General features: G+C 38.3%; 1 protein-coding gene across 5 annotated transcripts in view; it reads left to right on the top strand.

The window, feature by feature from the left end:
• Positions 1 to 206: 206 nt before the first annotated feature.
• The window catches only part of DMTF1 (cyclin D binding myb like transcription factor 1), a 45,642-nt gene continuing 25,047 nt past the window's right edge, over positions 207 to 20,801 (top strand). For 2 of the 5 annotated variants that reach the window (XM_065939896.1, XM_065939892.1), the window contains exons 1-6: positions 207 to 340; positions 2,149 to 2,287; positions 10,301 to 10,423; positions 11,782 to 11,898; positions 13,479 to 13,601; positions 18,279 to 18,373. In XM_065939896.1, the coding sequence (XP_065795968.1) occupies positions 11,790 to 11,898; positions 13,479 to 13,601; positions 18,279 to 18,373 (327 nt within the window). In that variant the 5' untranslated portion in view covers positions 207 to 340; positions 2,149 to 2,287; positions 10,301 to 10,423; positions 11,782 to 11,789. Of the gene's footprint in view, positions 341 to 379; positions 724 to 2,148; positions 2,288 to 10,300; positions 10,424 to 11,781; positions 11,899 to 13,478; positions 13,602 to 18,278; positions 18,374 to 20,801 lie in introns of those variants that run through there. The other 3 variants (XM_065939893.1, XM_065939895.1, XM_065939894.1) reach the window with 3 other exon arrangements.

Genomic DNA, 20,801 nt, shown 5'->3' with positions numbered 1-20,801 from the left:
GTACTTAAATTTCCTAGTACGAGGTAAAGAAAACAGCAGAAAACAACCCCTACTCTGACCGAGACCGAAGCGCCAATATCCAGAGGCACTTTTTGGCGCGCCGACTTGGCCGGAAGTGACGCAACAGCCGGCGCGCAGGGCCAGCCCTAGGGAGAGGAGGCCGGGCGGGGGAGCTTGCGGGGACTGGGGGCGGGGCGCGGCCGTAGCTCCGTTTCCGGTGGCTTGTCGCGCTCGCTCACTCCAGCTGCAGCCACTCTTGCCCGTGGCTGCTTCCTCCATCCTGGTATTTTTTGGAGCCTCCATCCTGGTTCTTCCAAAGTGCCCGGACTCAAAACAGGAAGTAAGTGCGATAGAACCTTCAGGTCCCAACCGCCTCCAGGGCCGCTCCGCCCAGTGGAGTCTGTCCGGCCCCCTTGTTGCCCGCCTGCTCCCGCCGGCCGGCGCCAGCTGCCGACGCTCGGGCACCGCGGGCGGGGTCGGAGCTGGGCCTTCGTGACGCCGAAGCTGCCGTTCCCGCAAGCTCAGGCCAGGGCCTCCTTTTCGGGGCCGGGCCTGCGGCGGTGGCATGGGCCGCAGAACGGTAGCTAGTTGCCGCCGAGGCACAGCTAGCGATCTGGCGGGGGCGGAAAATGGCGGCTTTGGAAGAGCTAAATGGCGCCGGGACCCCTGGGGGTGGGGTGGGCCGAGAGCTTGGCTAGGGAATCGGGCCCGGGAACACGGAAAGTAAGGAAGCCTTCCTAGCTTTCTGGGGGGCGGGGGGGGGGGTTCCTTTCTTATGTTTTTGTTATCTTTTCGGGGTTTTTTGGTTTAGCGAAGGAGAGGTGGGCTTGGATGAGATTGAGAGAATTGGGGCGGGTCTCGCCCCACCCCACCGCAGCTCGTTTTTTCCTCGTACCTTTTTGTGTCTTCAAATCTCCCATCTTTTGGGGTTCTCTCTCGCTCAGCTGTTGATGGCCCAGGCGGAGGGAATCGGGGTTGTTGGCCGAACAACTCAGGTTGTCGGCCGAACAACTCAGGTTGTCAGCCTGAGTCTTTTAGAAAAGGGAAAGATGGGACCTGGAGTGCGGGGAGACAACCCTAAACCGACGGAGAACAGGAAAATGCGCCTGCAAAATAGGAATTGTGTTTTGCCGAGATTCGAGGAAGTTTTTAAAATTTGTAATCTTCGTCCTTTGAAATAGACTTTGAGAATCTTAAGTGAATCTGCGGCGTAGATTTGAGGGTAGAAGTGACGAAATGCTGTTATATGCAGTTGAATGATACAGCATATGTTTTTAGAATACAAATAATTTGGTGTAAAAAAGGAGAGGTGATAAGTCTATGAAGTGTAAAAGGACTCCATTTCCCTGATTTAATTTAGAAATTGAAATCCAATGGCTATTTTCTCGTAACTTTGATTCATTGTTGTGCACCTTCTTTCTGACAGTAGGTGAGGCTACTCGTTGGGATATTTGACAAAATGCGAATTCTGTAGGATTACTTTCTAGTATTCAGTATTTTAAACTTAGAATAATACCATTTGAAAATGTTTTATCTTCACTGATTTTACCTTTGCTTCGAGTTCACGAAAGACAGCCATTTATAGCTTTTAAGCTCCATTTGAAGTAAAACATTCTTGCATTGTGTTAAAAGTTTTACAAACAGAAAAATGTTTTAGTGAAGGATTTTCGTGTTTTCCATTACTTCAGATTTTTTTCCTTTGAGCTGGGGCCTTAAATTTATGTTTCAAATAATATCACTGCATTTTTAAAATATTTATTTAGTGATGTGAATAGTTTACCATCACTTAAACGTTTCAAAACTGGTGATGTTACACCAAAAACTTAGCTTTTTTACTATGATGTTGTAGTGGTAAGATTCATTTATTAGGTTAAGATTTAGAGAACTTAGTTAAGGTTCAGGAAAATATTGTTTACGTTCTTTATCGTTAAAGTTGTCAGGCTGTAAAATTTGGTGTGAAAATCAAGTTTTTTCCCTTCATTCACTAGGGACAAAAAATAGCTTGATCCTTTCTGAAATTACGTGTTACGGAGAAAAAAATGCATTTCTTGTTTTGTGATAATCTTATTATTTTACCCCCATATACTAAGTACTTTTATGTGCCACCAAACAACCTAATTTTTTTTTTTTTTTTTTTTACTATTTTAGTTGATAGGCTCACCCAAAACATGCTTTTTGGGACTGATCTAGAACCAGCATATTCTTCGTGAATCTCTTTAATTGATTGCAGTTGAGCTAGATGGTGGAACCAAAATGCTATTGCCCTGTCTTCATCAACAGTTAATCAGTAAGTACTGGGCATTGCATACTTATATAGAACTTTTAAGTCCATAGTTTAAGCAATTATATAAATAAATACATGCTATATAAACATTTTTCTCAGAGTGTTCAGGTTTTAGAATTATTTGAGGGGAAGCAATCACAAAAGAGTATTAGGGTTAGAATTTGAAAGCAGAGTATGGCTGGGAAATGGTTATTGGTAGAGAATTCTATCCCCTCCCCCAAAAAGGTAGTTGTCCCCTTTATAGCCCCCCCCACCACCAAGTTTTCTTCTTTTACAGGCTTTTTTAAGATGAAGAAAAATTATCTCATTTCACCTCTACCGCAGCAGGAGAGAGAAGTGTAATTGTAAGGTTAGCTAGACCTTAGTAGTTAATATTGAAGTAAAAACAGCAAAAGTAGACCTTACCTTTTGCGCATGTTTATCTTTCTGCTCACTTTATCCAACAACTATAGACCCTAATTTTTATTAATGTTGTAATAAAAGTGTTTCCTGAAAATATTGTTTTAAAGTTGTTTTCTTCATGCTCCATTAAGAACGTTGGCTTAAGTTAACATTTGTGACAATGAATCAGTTAATGTGAACCCAGTGTCTGGGAACTTACAGCCTGGTACGTAGATGTTAAAATTTTGAGGGGATTGGAAAGTGTGTATTCTTGTAAAAACATCAAAACTTTAAAACAGTAATTAGGAAGAATTCCAGTTTTTTAATATCATATGTAGCATCTGTTTGGAGAAGGCAACGGCAACCCACTCCAGTACTCTTGCCTGGAAAATCCCATGGACGGGGGAGCCTGGTGGGCTGCCGTCTATGAGGTCATACAGTTGGACACGACTGAAGCAACTTAGTAGCAGCAGCATTAGCCTGCTTTCTCAAAGTGGGATTTTCTTTTTTAATAGTTTTCTCTTAACATCATCATTTTTAGCACTTACCCCCCGCTCTTACAAAAGGATTCCTTAGGAATTGGTTTGCTTCTGAATGCTTTGAGTTCCAAAGCCTTTTCTGTCCTCAGATAATATGCAATGACCTGAGAAAATGAAAAACCTATTGCCAAGAGTCTTAAGTATGATTAATAACATGCAGTTATGAAATGTATGTGGTATTTGTTTGCTTTCCTATGTTTTTCTCCCTTCGTTTTTTTTTTCCTTTCGTGAAGAAGATGCTTGTAATAGAAGTCACAAATATGTTTTGTTTTTGTTTTGATTTCAGAAAGGTAAATGGTAAATTTAAATAAAAGAAGGAGCCTGATTATCGTGTCTTCTTTTTCAAGTTTATGGAAAGATCCCATTCCATGACTCAATAGCAGAAAGTTGTCATGAGAAAGCACACTGGAGAGCCCTTTATGAGCAATTTAACTTGTTTTTTTTTGTTTGTTTGGTGGGTATATGGGAGGGATGTTAACCTTATCCCATTTTTTTAATCTGCGCTTTAGTTGTGTGCACCCTGTTGTCAGGCCATTCTTTCAAGCACCTGGTTATCTTTTTTGACCATTAGGTGTTAATGCATCAAATGAAATGCTTTATTAGACTTATTTACTATCCACGTAGTTTTGTATTTGTTGAAGAAGTGTGGTTTAAAAATCAGCTTCAGTGTGTTGATATACTTAATCTAAGTGAAAGCGAAAGTCCGTAGAATTCTCCAGGCCAGAATACTGCAGTGGGTAGCCTTTCCCTTCTCTAGGGGATCTTCCCAACCAAGGGATCAAACCTAGGTCCTCCTGCATTGCATGCGGATTCCTTACCAACTGAGCCACAAGGGACTCTGCAACCCCATGGACTCATCTGCAACCCCAGGCTCATCTGTTCATGGGGATTCTTCAGGCAAGAATACTGGAGTAGATTGCCATGCCCTCCTCCAGGGGATCTTCCCAACCCAGGGATTAAACCCAGGTCTCCCTCATTGCAGGCAGACTCTTTACCCTCTGAGCCACCAGGGAAGCCTGAAAGTTGCTCACTCATGTCCGACTCTTTTCGACCCCATGGAATTCTCCAAGCCAGAATACTGGAGTGGGTACCTTTCCTTCTCCAGATCATCTTCCCAACCAAGGGATTGAACACAGATGTCCTGCATTGCAGGTGGATTCTTTACCCGCTGAGCCACAATATTTAGTATTCTTGCCTGGAGAATGCCCATGGACAGAGAAACCTGGAGAGTTAGATATTTATATTTAGATACACTCTAAAGTGATAATGTACTCCCTTTAAAGAGCTTCTCATGATGCTTTACGTAAAGGACTCAGTTTTGAATGGACAAAAATCTTAAAATGTAGCCAAATACACATTATATTAGCTCTTAAATCATGCACTGGGTGAAAGACGTTTTTGCTTTTTAATAAATGGTATAATTATATTGCCAAACAAGGTATGAAGTGGTGCACCATGAAATGAATGATTACTACCAAGTAATTTTCTTTTACTCTAATAATGTCATTGTTTCCAGTGGTTGGTAATTGAAGTCAACATCTTAAACAAAGCCTTTTATAATAAATCCCAGTAATATCTTTATTGACATTTTATGGTATATAATCATATTACCTTAAAACAAAGCCATAATGAACATTAGTTAGCTACCATAATTCAGTATGCCTTATGTTCATTTACAGCTCTGCTTCTCACACTTTCAACAAAGTATAAAGAACAAATCCCCAGGGGCCTGGGACCGTAGTTCAAAGCACTCAACATCAACCATGAAGTGTTCCCCATTCCCATGTTTAATAAAATCATTATTTAAGATGTTATTCTGTGGTGTTGTCTGTTTTCTGACATCCTTCTGTGTACCCTTGTTCAGGATGTAGGAATTTGTTACCTATTCTCTTCCACTAAGACTTTCTATTTAGCAGATTTTTCATTCAAAATAAAATTTTTTAAAACATTTTTCAAATTATTATATGTTACTAAGCAAATCCCCATATAAGCATTTCCTAAGGTGTTAGTTACCTATCACCAGGTCTTATAGTGGCCAAAATAGTCTATAAGAGCAAGACCTTGAAAACAGAAATGTTCAGTTTTTGCTTAGATAAGTTTGGGTACTATGTACCCAAATAAAGTGCTATGAAAGAGTTAACTAGTAATATTGGAAAGTCAGTGCAAAAGATATAATAGGTATTATTTAAAGCAATAAACATCACAAAAATTTGGAACATCATCACACAGATTAGTAAAATGAGTGATTTTCTTATGTTGTGACAGGAAAAAAGACATTTGAAAACGAAATGTGTCCTTACTGCCTTATTAGTTGATTATCCCAGAAACTTTGTCTCAGCTACTGTTTCTCAGTCTTTGCCTCATTCAATAAAATTCTGGTGCTTTTATGTTCTGTAGCTTGCCTGATTTCCTGCTGCAAAACTATTGTAATATTTTTCATGCCATGTAGTCTCATCCCATCTTGTAATGTGGAATCATAACTTCAAGATTGAAGGGTCAGCAAATGTTAGCTCTACTTCCTGTGATCTCTACTAATGTTTGATACCCTTCCCACCTTAAACTTGAGTACTGTGCTTGGGAATCAGTGACATTTTTCTACAAAACTAGGAAGCAATGCCGCTTTTCTTGGTTTGATCTAGTTTTTAGAAGATTTGATACTTCAGTTAAGTTGCTCAGTTGTGTTTGACTCTTTGCGATCCCATCGACTGCAGCACACCAGGCTTTCCCTGTCACTTAACTGCCGGAGCTTGCTCAAACTCATGTCCATTGAGTTGGTAATGCCATCCAACCTATCTCATCCTCTGTCTCCTCCTTTCCTCCTGCCCTCTTTCCCAGCATCAGAGTCTTTTCCATGCTCAATAAATCTTTAATTGAATTTTCTGTTGATGGGCAGGGCTGTATTCCCTCCCTGTTGTTTGGCCTAAGGCCAAACTGTCACCCAGACTCCTGGACACCCACAGGCATGTCACAACCTGTTGCATAAGTTCTCAGAGGAGGTCACCATCAGTCGCACCATAGAGCCACTGAGCAGACGACCTACAAACTGCAGAATAATTAGGCCAGAGAAATTCTCGTACTGTTAAGAAAGTTCTAGGACCCACAACAGATTTCCCAACCTGGGGAAATCTGAGAACCCCCTAGGGAATTTGACTTGGGAGGCCAGTGGGATTAAATTACAAAACTTCCACAGGACTGGGGGAACAAATTCTTGGAGGGCACAAACAAAACCTTGAGTGCACCAGGAGAAGGGAGCAGTGTGTCCCCATAAGAGTGATTTGATAATTAATTGCCCAGTAAATCAGGACAATTATGTAGGTTTAATTGATGGAAATAACTAGTTTAAGATAATCCAATAAATAAACTTGACATCATACAGAACTGGAGTAGAATGAAGGACTCATTTCCTTAAATTGTATGTTAAATAACAGATTCAAGAATAGTGGGTTTTTTTGGTTTTACATTGAGTAGGGTCATCATGTTCATTGGGAGCTATAAATGTAAACAAGTACATTTCTCATTTAAATGTATTATAAAAATGTTTTGTACCACATTTCAGGTATTGTTGATTTTATTGAAGTATTGTTTCAGATGCCCCCCAAATGATGGAAGCATGCCAAAATGCCATTTCACCAATTAAAAATGGATGTTAAAATTTTTTTCAAGTTCTCACAGTTGGTAAAACAGTACATATGGTATAACCCATTTTAGAGAAAGAAGGGAAGATCTAAGTAGGATGATGGTATGTGTTTATTTGCCCCCAAAATTTGATATTAGATATATTGCTGATAACATTTCCCTGATAAACCAAGTGGAGAATGGGTTTTCAATTTAGGCATAGTTTCATACATAATGATTACAATACAAAGCACTAAATTACTCAGCTTTGTACCTTACTTTCATAAGTTGATTTATTCACAAGTGTTTTTCACTTAGTCTAATAATTATACTAAGATACAGATGTATTCTTCCTATAAATAACAGCTCTCTTGACTCTACCATCAGCAGTGTCTACTCACTGTACTTAACTTGAAAGCTAAACCTTGTAGACCTGTTTTGCATTACCTTCTATACTTAAAGTTCTCTGTATCCCAGTAGATGACCAGTGTTCTCGGTATTGCTGAATCAAGTAGTCACTTCTCCATCTTATCCTCTCAGCAGTATTTAACAGACTACTGAATGCTCTTTGAGTCTCTCTCATTTTCCTCCTATATCCTGGCTGGTCCTTCTTGGTGTCCTTTACTTGCTTGTGTATTGTTTGACTTTCCAGTGGTACTGGGCTGTCTTCTCTAACTTCTCTAGTTGATCTTATCTCTCCTGTTTGCATGCCACGAACTCATTTATCATTATCTAATTCTTGCCTGTTGAATCACAGCTTCCAACTGGTAACTTGGCATCTTCATTTGGTGCCTTATATCTTAATTTGTTAATATTAACAGTAATAAAATACTTAATAAAATATATTTTAGTGCCCCAAAACTCAGCTATTCAAGCCAGAAGCCTAGGAATCATCTTGAAATAGCTCCTGTTTTTTAATCTCCTTTCAACAAATCCTGTCAACACTGCCTCCAAAATAAATCCTCTGTCCAGACTCCTTTCATTTCTGCCACCTATTGTGACAGTCATTTCTTAGACAACTGCTTGTCTCATGACTTACTCCCTTATCTGTCCTCCATGTTACAATCTGAGTGATCTTTTTAAAATGTAAATTATATTTCCCAATTTGAAACAGTCCAAGAATTTGTAAGGCCTTGGGAAACATGCCCCTGCCTTTTCCTCCAGTCTTAAATTCAGCCACTCTCCCTCTTGCACCAAAGCCCCTGCATGGTGGCTTTCTTTTTTACTCCACTCCCACCCAGCCAAGTCAGGTCCCACCTTGAAGACTTGACTGTTTATCTGTTGGGTGGCTTGCAGTCATGCACTTGAAATGGTATCTCTTCATTTTGCTGTTGAGGCAGTGTAAAGTACCCACTGAGATAAGTAAGGTTCAGTATTTGTAGTATGATAGTATTTCTGTAAAATATATGCAACAGGAAGGGATGCGTGTGTGGGTCACTCAGTTGTGTTCAACTCTTTGTAACCCCATGGACTGTAGCTCTCCAGGCAAGAATACTGGAGTCGGTTGTCATTTCCTCCTCCAGTATATCTTCCCAACCCAGGTCTCCTGCATTGCAAGCAGATTCTTTACTGTCTGAACCACCAAGGAAGCCCCAGGGAGGGATATATATTTTCTTACATAAAGTAACTGGAAGGAGGCATGAGAAATCAACAGCATTCTTTACCTCCATGAAAGGGATCTAGGTGACTGGGGAACTAGTGTGGAAAGTAGGGCTCACCATTACCTTTGAATTTTGAACCATGTAAATCTGTTACCTAGAAAAGAAAATTAGAGGAGTTTCTTAAATACTAATAAATATAGACCATGTAGCTCTAACTACAAGAAGGGGAAAACCCCAGGAAAATGAGTCAAGAGCTTATATTTTGGGGGTTTTAAAAAAGTAGCGACTGTCTTAGAGTGTCTCACACATTGAGAATGTGATATATATTTGTTGATTGAACAGATGTGCTAATTTGTAAAGCAGTGTGGACCCATTTACTCATCTCCAACATGAATTACCAAACTTTTAAAAATGAACCTAGATTCCTGCTTTAAAGCTAGCACAGTGTTTGGGATCACCTCAATTTTGATAACATAGATATCAAGAACGATAAAGCTCCTTTCTAGCTATTTCAGACTCCCTTTTCCGTGGACTGTTGTCACTTTTTTTTCTTCTCAGAGTTTCAGATTAACTTGGGGCCTGAGATCACATTCATTAAAATTCTAAGCCAGTAACAAATTTGCACTTATCAAATGAACAATTGTGCTTTTTTTTGGTTTGTTTTTACTTTGTTGTCTCTTTTTTAATAAAAGTACTGGCAAGGTTACCAGGAATAGACTTTACATCTAAATTGTTGGACTATAAATTTGCACATCCCTTCTGTAAAATAGACTGCAGTATGATTTAAGAGTTTGTTATTCTTTGATCTAATAACTTTTTAAAGAGTACAGAAAAACCTCAGTTAAATATCTAGCTTGGCTTCCTTCACAGTTTTCAATGCAGGATATAAAAGTGCTTCTATGGTATAGTCTCATAAACATGTTGAGAGTGAATTATAATTTTAGAAAGTTTATGGATGATTTTAACTTTTTTTAACATTTCATTTTTCCGTCTTCTGGAGTAGGTACAAACCAGTTTTTAAGAAGTTTTTAATGGATTCAGAAATGAGAACAACATGAAATCTATTAACTGACTGGATGTTTCTCTAGCAGGATCTGTACCTGTTGCACTGCAGACTCGTTTATGTATAGCAGTTCTTAAAGCTATCCATCCTGGAGAGGAGTTCTAATTAAAATACTGCAAAAATGAGAAATTTAATTATTGGTTTTGCATCCCCTTAAACCTAAAATCTTAGTATGCTTTTTAATTTTTGGTTGATCCTTTGGGATGAAGATGAGAATTCTATTAAAAAATCCTTTAAAAGTCAGTCGATTCAAATTTTGTAAATTTCATATTACATTGAAAAGTTTGTTTATAATGTACATTTTCTGGCCTGATTGTTTAGGATTTCTTTTTCCCATAAATCCCTAGGCAGAGTTAACAGATAGTGTATGGATGAAATATAGTACTATATATAAAGAGAGGTGCTAATTATTACAAAGAAAAAAATAGCAGTTATTGGTAATACTTGTGGTACTGGTGGTTAGTGTACTCCCTGGATCGAGTTACATGTACCCATGTCTACAGTTCATAGAACCACTGGTATAGTTCAACTTGTTTTTTTCCAAGAAAGCTTGACTGCCTAATGAGGGACAACTTAGGTTGAGAAGCCACGTGTAAACTGACTTAGTAGGCATAGGATCCTATCATTTCTGTTCTTCATTGGAGAATAGTTTTAGAGGCTGATTTCCAAAAGCACTACTTAAAGAATTCTGGGTTGGTCCTTCCGCTTCTACTTGAGACATCACAGAGGCCAGAAGCTAAATTGTCATCAGCATACTGCTAGCAGACAGTTGTTTGTTCTCAATAAGTGTTATTGTGTAATGCTATTACTTTTTCAGAGTGTTGCAGAGGTAGGAACATGGGGGAGAAACAATCTGGATAACATGAAAGTGATGCTGGTGGCTAAGGGAAGGCATCTGGATTCTGTGGGAAGGGCTATAGCTGATCCATCTGTTTTCTAGGTAAGCATTCCTTTGTTCTGGGTACCTCACCTCATGATTTGCAAATTTTCGTCATAACTAAATCATGGTCTCCATTTATCTTTAATTTGGAAATGACATCTTAGACATTGTAAAATGAATGATGTCCTTCTAAAACAGTAATTTGTGTAGTAAAACTTGAATAAATCACTAGATCTTCACCATGTAAATGTTAATAGTTCTTAAGTTTTTCTGCCAAGGAAAAATGCATTTGTGTAAATGGCAATTATATGTATAGACTAATATCTTACATATAGGAACCAAATAAATACTGAATGATTAATTTGAAACACATCAAGGCTTATGTCCTCTGTATTATTTAGTTGGAGGCTTCCCAGATGACTCAGCCAATAAAGAATCTGCCTGCAATGCAGGAGACCAGGGATCGATCCCTGGTGGGGGAAGATCCCCTGGAGAAGGGAATGGCAACCCACTCCAGTTTTCTTGCCTGGAGAATTCCATGGACAGAGGAGCCTGGCGGGCTACAGTCCATGGGGTCGCAAAGAGTCGGACACGACTGAGCGACTAATAATAGACTACTAGACTAGACTATGTGGACCAGACCAAAATTGAGTGTTGAAGACAAGAACTTCATTGAACATTACAAGGTAAGCCCAACGACTTCAGTTTAGGTCACTGATTACAATTCAGTGCATTTCCGCCTGTCAGCCATGACATACTGCAATTAAAATACTGATCATTCAGTTTGTCTAAACAACAAAAAAAATAAGTGTAAAATAATAGGTAAAGACTCAGTTCTCTATTTCAAAGAAGGCCTAGCTCCATGTCTATTAGGAAAACAGTTTGGTCAATGATAGGTATATGTACTTATTCAATATTATTTACAAAGTAATAGAATTATTTAGTGTTCATATTTTTCAGATAGTAATAAGCTTAAATACTTGTAAAAAATGTTTTAGAGAAATAATTCTTAGATTAAGAGAAAAGTTGTGATGGATCTTCTGCTAAAGAATCGAAAGTTAAACACCTGAGTATATCACAGAGCTGCCAATTTTTTTAAAAAAGTGGTGAGAGTTTTTGCTTATATGTCAGACAACTTGGAATAGACTGTCTTTCATTGGATGTTATAAAAATAACTCTTTTTTTAAAAAGTAAATGCTTTAAGTTTTTAATTAATCATTGCATTTAGATTGTTGAAGATTATTTCAACTAATTCTAAGTAATTGGTATAAACTTTGGAAAAACAAGTTTTGAAACTTGAACCATCATTGCAGTTTCACACAAAGAATACTGTAGGCGGATATATTTGGAGAGGGCTATTTTATGTCATACTTGGAAATGATTTTTTAAACACTAATCTGAAACCTGTTCTTTTACAGATTTGAGTATGAGCACAGTTGAAGAGGATTCTGACACAGTGACAGTAGAAACTGTGGACTCTGTGACTTTGACTCGGGACACAGACGGGAACCTCATTCTTCATTGCCCTCATAATGGTAGGAGAACCTGCTGACATAGAATTATAAATCTTTTTGGATTTCTGGATTTCATGTCACCTTTAAACCTTATTACTCAGACAGTTTAGTCTAGAATAGTAGAAAAGGAGGTTATTTCTTAGATAACCTTCTCATTTATATTTTTGAAATATACTTTGTATATTTTTTGAATTTACCATAAATTTCTATCTTTATGAATCTTGTAGCTATTTTATAAGTAGAATTTGTTGAATTTCTAATGATGATGGATTAACTATAAATATACTTCTTTAACACCATTTGATACCAGCAGTATATACAGTATATTAGAAAATGTAGAAATAATCCTGCCAATGAACACAGAAGAATTGTTTTTCTTTAGAACCTGTGTTAAGAGAATTTTACATGACTGTTTGAATAGGACTTAATATCATCTGTAATGAACTAAGATTCAGTTGACTTGAGGCTTGTGGTTTTGTTATTTCTCTACCTGTTCCATATTTATATTTATTTTGCTTTATAAGTTTATCTTTGTTCAACCTAGGTTCTGTGTTCTTTTTTCACTTTGTACTTAATCCCTGGGTTATTTCATTCAAATTTGTGGTTTTAATTTCTGCATAGCCACTACAATGATTTAAACCTCTCTTTATTCTGAATTCTGTTTCTCATAGGCACCTTAAATTTCACATGTCTCAAACTATGTCTCAGGTCCCCTTTCCTTTGTTCAGGTTCTCATTTCCCACATGAGTAGCCTTTTAGCCGATCTCTCACCTCTTAATTTATCCTTCAAACTGCTGATGATGGTGGTCATGATTCAGTAGTACACAAAAGCTTTTTTTTTTAAATAAGCTTCCCAGGATTTTTAGAATATAATTCAGGGTCTTTAATTTGGCGCATAGGCCTCCCACCATCTCAGCTTTCTTTCCAGCTTCGTTTCCTGCCACATTTTATATATCTGTGTTCCAGCAGTTCACAACTGTTATTATTTTCCTAACTTACCGTAAGCTTTTCATACCTCAGTATCACTCCACGTATTATTCCTACTGATAGTGATAATCATTTTCCCCTGGCTTCTGTTTGTTTTTGAAATTCAAGACACCTTTTCTAGAAACCTCCCTTCACCTCCAGTCTAAATTAAATGCTTCTCTTCTCATATAACAGTCTCTTCATTCCACCTTCATCGTTCTTATTAAACTTTTGAAATTACAGTCATCTTCATTGTACTATGAGCTCCTTGACAGTCAGGGTCTCTCTCATTGTTCTGTTTCTCGAACTTAGCTGATGGTAGGCATTCAGTAAATATTTGTGAGTAATTAAATAACCAATCTTTATCTTTACATGTGAAATATCTGGAAAGCCAGGTAATCACAGCACAAAAGTGTGATGTTTTAAAAAGTACCACCTTGGTTCCTGGTTCCTTGTCATAAGAAGTAGAGCTGAGGTAGGCATGTTAAGGGCAGTGAGTCTTATTGCACAGCTATGTTTTTCCGACTTAGCAAATTAATAAGATTATTTTACATTCATTACTTGTGGAAGATTTTGTTTCCTCCTTTTTTATTTGAAGATTTCTGAGGTTTTTTGTTCTTGTTTTATTTCATTAGAAGCTGATGAAATAGACTCAGAAGATAGTGCTGAACCTCCACATAAAAGGCTTTGCCTGTCTTCTGAGGATGATCAAAGTATTGATGATTCCACTCCTTGCATATCTGTTGTTGCACTTCCACGTAAGTCACTTATTAACCTAGAGCTTCCCTTCTGAATCAAAATTCACATTGCAAGAGATTAAACTGGCATCTCAGTTTAACCCATCAGTTGGACCCATTATTTTTCTCCTCATTTAGTCAAAAAACCTTGAATCAGCTCTTAATGAGTGCTTATTTATGTGCCAGGCATGGCTCTACATACTTTTGCACATTGCCGAGTTTAATCTGTCAACCTTTTATTTTAATTGACCCCCCATCTGAGAGTCTTTTTAGACATTTTCTTCATAGTCACGCTTTCCCACATGAAGTTATAATTTCAGTATCACTGTTGTTTTGTTTTTAATGTACTGTGTGTATGTATGTATGTCCTTGCTTTCTCAATAAAGAGAGTAAGATTTTTTCACCTCCTAAGAAGCATATTCACCCTCATTGAGAAGGCACTCTCTAGAGTAGGTATTTTTATCTTTACGTTATAAATAAGAAAACTAAGGTACTGAGAGGTTAGTAACTTGTCTAATGTCTTACCCAGGCATTCTGGTTCTTTTAGTTTATGTTCTTTTTATGTGTTATATGGCTAAATGGAAAGTAGAAGCCTGATAAGTTTATTCTCACTAAGATCATTTAGAATGCACTGGATTCTAAGCAGGTGTAGTATTTTGGATGAAATACTGTTGGTGAAAGACTACAGCACACCAACTGTAATGTTAGATTATATTTCTCATTTGTTTAGCAAAGAATATGGAATCTGTTGAACCGTGGTGGCCCTCCAAGGCTGGAATAGATACCTCAGCCCCCAACAATGGGGTTCAGGCCCAGGGCTATTGGTGATGCACTCTGCACAGAGGAGGGTATTGCATATCCAAGAACTTCCAGTGGAAGAGAACTAAGACTGGATTTTCATTGTCGAAAATCATGTCTTCATAAGCAGATATATACTTTGTATTTGGAGTTAATTGCTTGTTAAACTGAGCAGAAAAGTATAGTATTAACTGTACAGTATCGTATTAACTATAGTATTAGCTGAACATTGCATCCCCAAGATAGAAAGTAAAAATATTTAATTAAGTCAGAATTTTCGCATGATTATCTTGATGTAAATTTTGACCTGTTAATTGATTTGGTTTAGAGTGCCTTGAATGTGATTGTAGGTTTGATCTACATTTGATATTTTGTTCTATTTTATGGAGTAAGACTAAATCCTTCCACACTCATTCACTTACCTGCATAAGATAATATGGATGTGTTGACATGAAAAGCCATGAACTGTTTATTGGGTCATAGCATCACTGTGTAAAGAGGACAGTCTGGAGCCTAATTTGTAGTAAGACTGAATTTATGAGGAGTGGCTTTAAGTTCCCTGGACTAGTAAGAACTATGTTGATAAAATCAATTTAGGAAAGTTTTTACGTTTAAAAAAGTCCCAAAAAGCATGAAGTCCTATATCCGTCACCATGTGGTACCAATTAAATGGGCAAGTCATTTATGCTGGACTTCATGAAGATGAATATTAATTTTAAAGTTTTAACTTTAATATTGAGGTTTTCTTCAGATGCTTTATAAAACTGAGTAACATTTATCTGTCTGAACCTTAAAAGTTCTCTTAACTCTCATGTTAATCAGTGTAGATCACTTGCTGCTACTTTTTGCAGTCATTTGCACATGTTCACTCCATTACCTATTCATCATTAAAACTCTTGGTGGCATTTCCCTGGTGGCTCAGTGGTAATCTGCCTGCCAGTGCAAGAGACACGGGCTTGATCCTTGGTCCAGGAAGATCCCACATATCATGAAGCAACTAAGCTTGTGCGCCAAACTACTGAACCCACATGCCACCAACTGCTAAAGCCCGTGTGCCCTAGGGTCTGTGCTCCCCAACAGAGAAACCACTGCAGTAAGAAGCCTGCACACCACAACTAGAGAAAAGCTCCAAGCAGCAATGAAGTCCCATCTCAGCCATACATAAACAAATAAAATTATTTAAAAATAAAATTCTTGTGATTATTCATTTAGATGATCATTGGAATTACTTTGCCTCTGATTCCTTTTGTTCTTCATGCTGCATTATTTGTCATTCCCATACCACTCTCGCTATTGTATATGTTACTGGAGTCTGTTTGTATCCTACTTCAGACTTTGTTTTCCTGCCACTAATTCCTATCTTTGCGGTTTACTTTCTCTAATACTTCTGCAATCCTTTGCCCCAGTGGGACCTGTTGACCTTAGCACTTTTCAGTTATTTCTCCTTTACTTGTTTTCTTGTTTCCTTCTTACCAAGTTTCAGTTTTTATGGTAAATCATTTTAATCTCTGTCTTGCATTTACCCTGAGATCCTTTTTTCTTCCCCTCACCTCACCTTTCTTTGACGAAACCACAACCCTGGGTCAGTTTGTATGCCTATTTATGACTATACCAGTATAGTTAATTGAAAAGGATTGGAGGAAAAAAGCACAAGTAAGGTGATTGCTCTCATTTTAAATTTATGATCATTAAATGGGTTCTTTATGTTGCCTCCCAGTCATACCATACTTATCTGGTATTCTTTCTCCCACTGTAAGATGACTGTTTCATGCATTCTGAAACCTCCAATACTTCTTCCACATTTTTAACTGTCAACTGATAGCGTTGCTTCCTACTTTACTGAGAAATTTAAGTGGCCAGAAAACAGCTTCTGTGAGTTTCCACTACTACAGATGTATTTACAGACCCACTTGTATCTATGTCCATGTATTGTCTTCACCCAGCTAAGTCCAACCCTTCAATATACCAGATCCTATCCCTTTTGCCTACTTAAAGACACAGTTGCAGGAATTCTCTCCTTTCTCTTCTGAATCAACAGTTTTTCTTTGTCTTCTGGATCATTCCCATCAGCGTTACAAAAATACTATAGTTTTTTCTTTAAAAAGTCCTGTTAGCTCACTTTGGGCTCCCATTCAGTTTCTCTACTTCCCTTTAGAACAGAAGTACTTTGGAAGAATTGCATATACTTGCTTCCATTTCTAACTCCTTTGTTCCATAAGCCCACTCCAATCAGTCTCTGAGCTTTTAATGCTATACTATAAATGTTGTCTCCAAAGACTTTCTTTTTTCTTCTTTTTTTCTTTTTTTAAGTTTTTTTCCAGAGACTTTCTTGTTGCTAAATCCAGTGGTAATTTTTTTTAGTCTTTGTCTTTCTTGATCTCCCCACATTTTTTATCACTCCTCTCTCAGACTTGTCCCTTGGCTTCCACGGAATGCATTTTTCTAGTTTTCCCTCTGTTCATTTCTTCTTAGTCTCTTATGCTGATATGTCCATATCTCAGTAGTACCCAGGATTCAGTCTTAATTGCTTTTTTCTGTTTTTACTCCCTAGAATTCATGCTTTTAAATCCTCCAAGTTACTCCAGTCCATACCTCTCTTAACTCCAGGTGTTTGGGTTTAAACATCTAGCATGTTTAAAACTGAGCTACATTTTTAAACTTGCTTCTTTCTAAACTCTTCTCCCCATTTTATTATTGGTAGGTACATTCTTCCAGTAGATCAGGTAAAAAACTTTTTTAATCCCATTCTTGACTTTTTACTTTCTTTCTTATTTGGTTCATCTGCATGTCCTGTTGGCTCTACCATCAAAATATATCCACAATTCGAACTACTTGTCACCCTCACTTGCCTTCACTCTAGTCCAGGTCACACCTTTTACCCAGTAATAGATTATTAAATTAGCTTCTTCACTGATGTCCTTCCAGCTAGGGCTGTCCTTCAGGCTAAAATAAAACTCAGTTTATGTCACTCCTCTGCTCTAAATCTTACTATGGTCACCTCAGTGGAAGAGAATTAAAGCCAAAGTCTTCATTTACAGTGGCCTTCAAATCCTACACAATATCTTGTTTGGCCTACTATGGCCAAACTGTCCTTGCTGTGCCTGTGAACAATCTAGGCAGGTGCTCAGAACGTTTTTGCACTTGGCTTTCCATCTGCCTTAAGTGCTATCTCTCAAGATACCTTCATGACTAGCCCTTTTCTTGATTTGTTCCAAATCCTGGTTACTTTTCCTGGCATCCTATTTAAAATTTCAAACACTTGACCCCACTCCCAACACATTTCCCATACTTCATTTTTTCTCCTTAACACTTTTCCAACATAATACTGTGTTAATTTTGTCTTCCCCCAAGACTCTATAAGTGCCTTGAAGGCAGAATTTGGGGGGTTTTTTGTTTATTGTTTTCTCTCCGTTGCCCAGAACAGTACCTCGCATGTATTAGGTGCTCTGCTGCTGCTGCTGCTAAGTCACTTCAGTTGTGTCTGACTCTGTGCGACCCCATAGACGGCAGCCCACCAGGCTCCCCCGTCCCTGGGATTCTCCAGGCAAGAACGCTGGAATGGGCTGCCATTTCCTTCTCCAATGCATGAAAGTGAAGTCGCTCAGTCATGTCCAACTCTTAGCGACCCCATGGACTGCAGCCAACCAGGCTCCTCTGTCCATGGGGTTTTCCAGGCAAGAGTACTGGAGTGGGGTGCCATTGCCTTCTCCGTTGGTGCACAGTAGATACTCGTTAAGCAAGTATATATGTATGTATATCACACACACTTAGGTGTATGGATGTATTGGCGAGGAATATGTTAAGAAATTAGATGATCACATCCTAATTCTTTGGATATATTTTTTAATAATTAGGACCTGCTTTTATTACTCTGGAGATGAACTGTTCTTTTTCTTGAAGTTTCAGAAAATGATCAGAGCTTTGAGGTGACCATGACTGCAACCACAGAGGTGGCAGATGATGAGATTGCTGAGGGAACTGTGACCCAGATCCAGGTATAGTAAGTCTTTGTATGGCTGTGAGAATGTTATCCTTCGTACATAACCTTAGGTGATCAAATGATGAGACGAGATTCTGTCCGACAACATGCGTGAGTGCTCCGTCTCTTCATTCACATCTGACTCTGCAACTCCATAGACTAGCCTGCCAGGCTTTCTGTCCATGGGCTTCTCCAGGCAAGAATACTGGAGTGGGTTGCTATGCCCTCCTCCAGAGGATCTTGCAGACCCAGGGATTGAACCAGTCTGTTATACCTCCTGCATCGTGTGGTGGGTTCTTTTCCTCTAGCTCCACCTGAGAAGCCGTGAGTCTGAAAAAGTAGCAATCACAGAATGGAAGTAAGACTAACTATTCATCCAGGTTTCCAGTCCCCACATGAGTCTCAGAATTGTAAACAACGATAGAATTTTAAAGCTGATCCCTTGTGGAGTGGTTCACATCTGTTGAACTAGGTAATGCATGTGCATTCTTTATCTCCCTAGAGTAATCTCTTTTGAGCTGTTAAATAACTTTAAATTTTGTCTACCAGTTTTATGAGATATTGATTGGGATATAAAACTTTTTAAAATAAGCTTTACCCAGCAGTTATCTGTAGTGACTGATTTAGAAAGGTTCCATGTGTTCTCTGCCCTAATGTGAATGAAAGCTGGTCATCTCAAATACATTTTAACTATAACAGTGGTAGTCATAGTTGCTTTTGATAACCTGTACAACTAGATAGATTTTACCCTGTGTTGAGGTTAAATAATTAGCCTGTTTTCCTATATGAACTTCTTTAATTGTCTTGTGTTATTTCTGCCAAAAGCAATCATCATTCTTTAGCTCTCTTCAGTGGCCAGCAGCTTAAATCTATTTTACTTGTAAGTTTATTTCTGGCTGATTGTTCTTTTGCTCTGTCTCTTCATTTAATAAAATACTTTTTACCAGACAGCAGAGACATTGTACCATTATTTTCTTATGCGAAGCATCATAATGACCCTTCTTCATTACGAAATAGGTACAAGTTGATACATATCAGGGACTAAGGATGTTTCAGAAGGGTGTGCTGTGAATTGCAGTGAGGAGCTTCAGAGCAGTCCCAGAATGACAGGATTTCCAGAGAAGCAAGTCTCTAATATGTTCCAGACATCTTTGAGGCAGGCTGGGGAATTTGAACAGAAATTTTTTCTAAATCCTCAGAAACAATAGGGCACATTCTTTCTTCAGAATGGATCTTGTAGGACTTCCCTGGTGGCCCAGTGCTGTAAACATGGGTTCGATCACTGGTCCAGGAAGATCCCGCGTGCAGCGGAGCAGATAAGCCACTGCACCCAACTGCCGAGCCTGTGCTCTAGCGCCCGGGAACCACAGCCGCTGCAGCTTCACAGCCTAGAGCCCTGCTCTGGGACAGGAGAAGCCGCTGCAGTAAGAAGCCTGTTAACTGTAACTAGAGAGCCAAAAAGAAAGAAAAATTTTTAAAAAGAGTTCTTGTCATTCATTTCATTTGTAGTGTAGGCTCACTTCCATTTTTAGCATGTTGAAAATAACTATGTATATATGTCTGATTTGGTTTACAGCCTAGTTACTATCAGATTGATCAGTGGCAATGTGCACAGGTTTTAGGGTTGTTTTGTTTAGATTATTTCCGAAGAGTTAATGAGTTACAATCTAATACTAACCTCTTGGTTTGTTATTACCGTTTTAGTGAATGAAAAACCTCTAATAATTTCTAATGTTTTTTTAAATAAGATTAACATTAGATTGGGAGTGAAAGTCAGCACAGTTTAAAGTTCACAAATAGTGTGATTTTTGCTATGCCCTTTGTGTCAAACTAGGTGTAGTTATTTCACCTAGTTTAGTAGCTAGCGCCCCTTATCCCATTCCAGTGGTGGGACTAGTTTGAAAAACAATTAGAAACTAAAATAAGCTTCCCGTGTATGTAGTACATTGTGGTTGCAAGAGGTATTTAGTGAGTGAAATATTTATTTTCAGATTTCTAAACCTGTATATATGATAAATAAGAAACCCAACAACCAATTCACAAAGACTTCATTTAGAAAAAGCAACAGCAAGTTAAACAAAGCCTGAGTAACTTGAAAAGATTTATATAAGAAGTAGGAAAGAGTGCCCAGCTCTTTGCAACACTATACACTATAGCCAGCCAGGCTCCCCGTCCTTCTCCAGGCGAGAATACTGGAGTAGGCTGCCATGCCCTCTTCTTCCTAGGGATCTTCCAGCCCAGGGATCGAACCCAAGTCTCATCTCCTGCATTGGCAGGCAAGTTCTTTACCACTAGAGCCACCTGGAAACTTCTAAAGTAGTGAGAAACAGGTAAAATACCAAAAAACTTAATCACTATCTGTACACTAAGTATAGATAGATAACCTCTTAGGTACCTAAGTCTCCTAATACACTCACTTTGATTGACAGTGTTGAAACTGCTAG

Source organism: Muntiacus reevesi, chromosome 6 (genome assembly GCF_963930625.1).
Source record: "Muntiacus reevesi chromosome 6, mMunRee1.1, whole genome shotgun sequence".
Lineage (NCBI taxonomy): Eukaryota > Metazoa > Chordata > Mammalia > Artiodactyla > Cervidae > Muntiacus > Muntiacus reevesi.
This window is presented reverse-complemented; position numbering and strand designations above follow the sequence as displayed.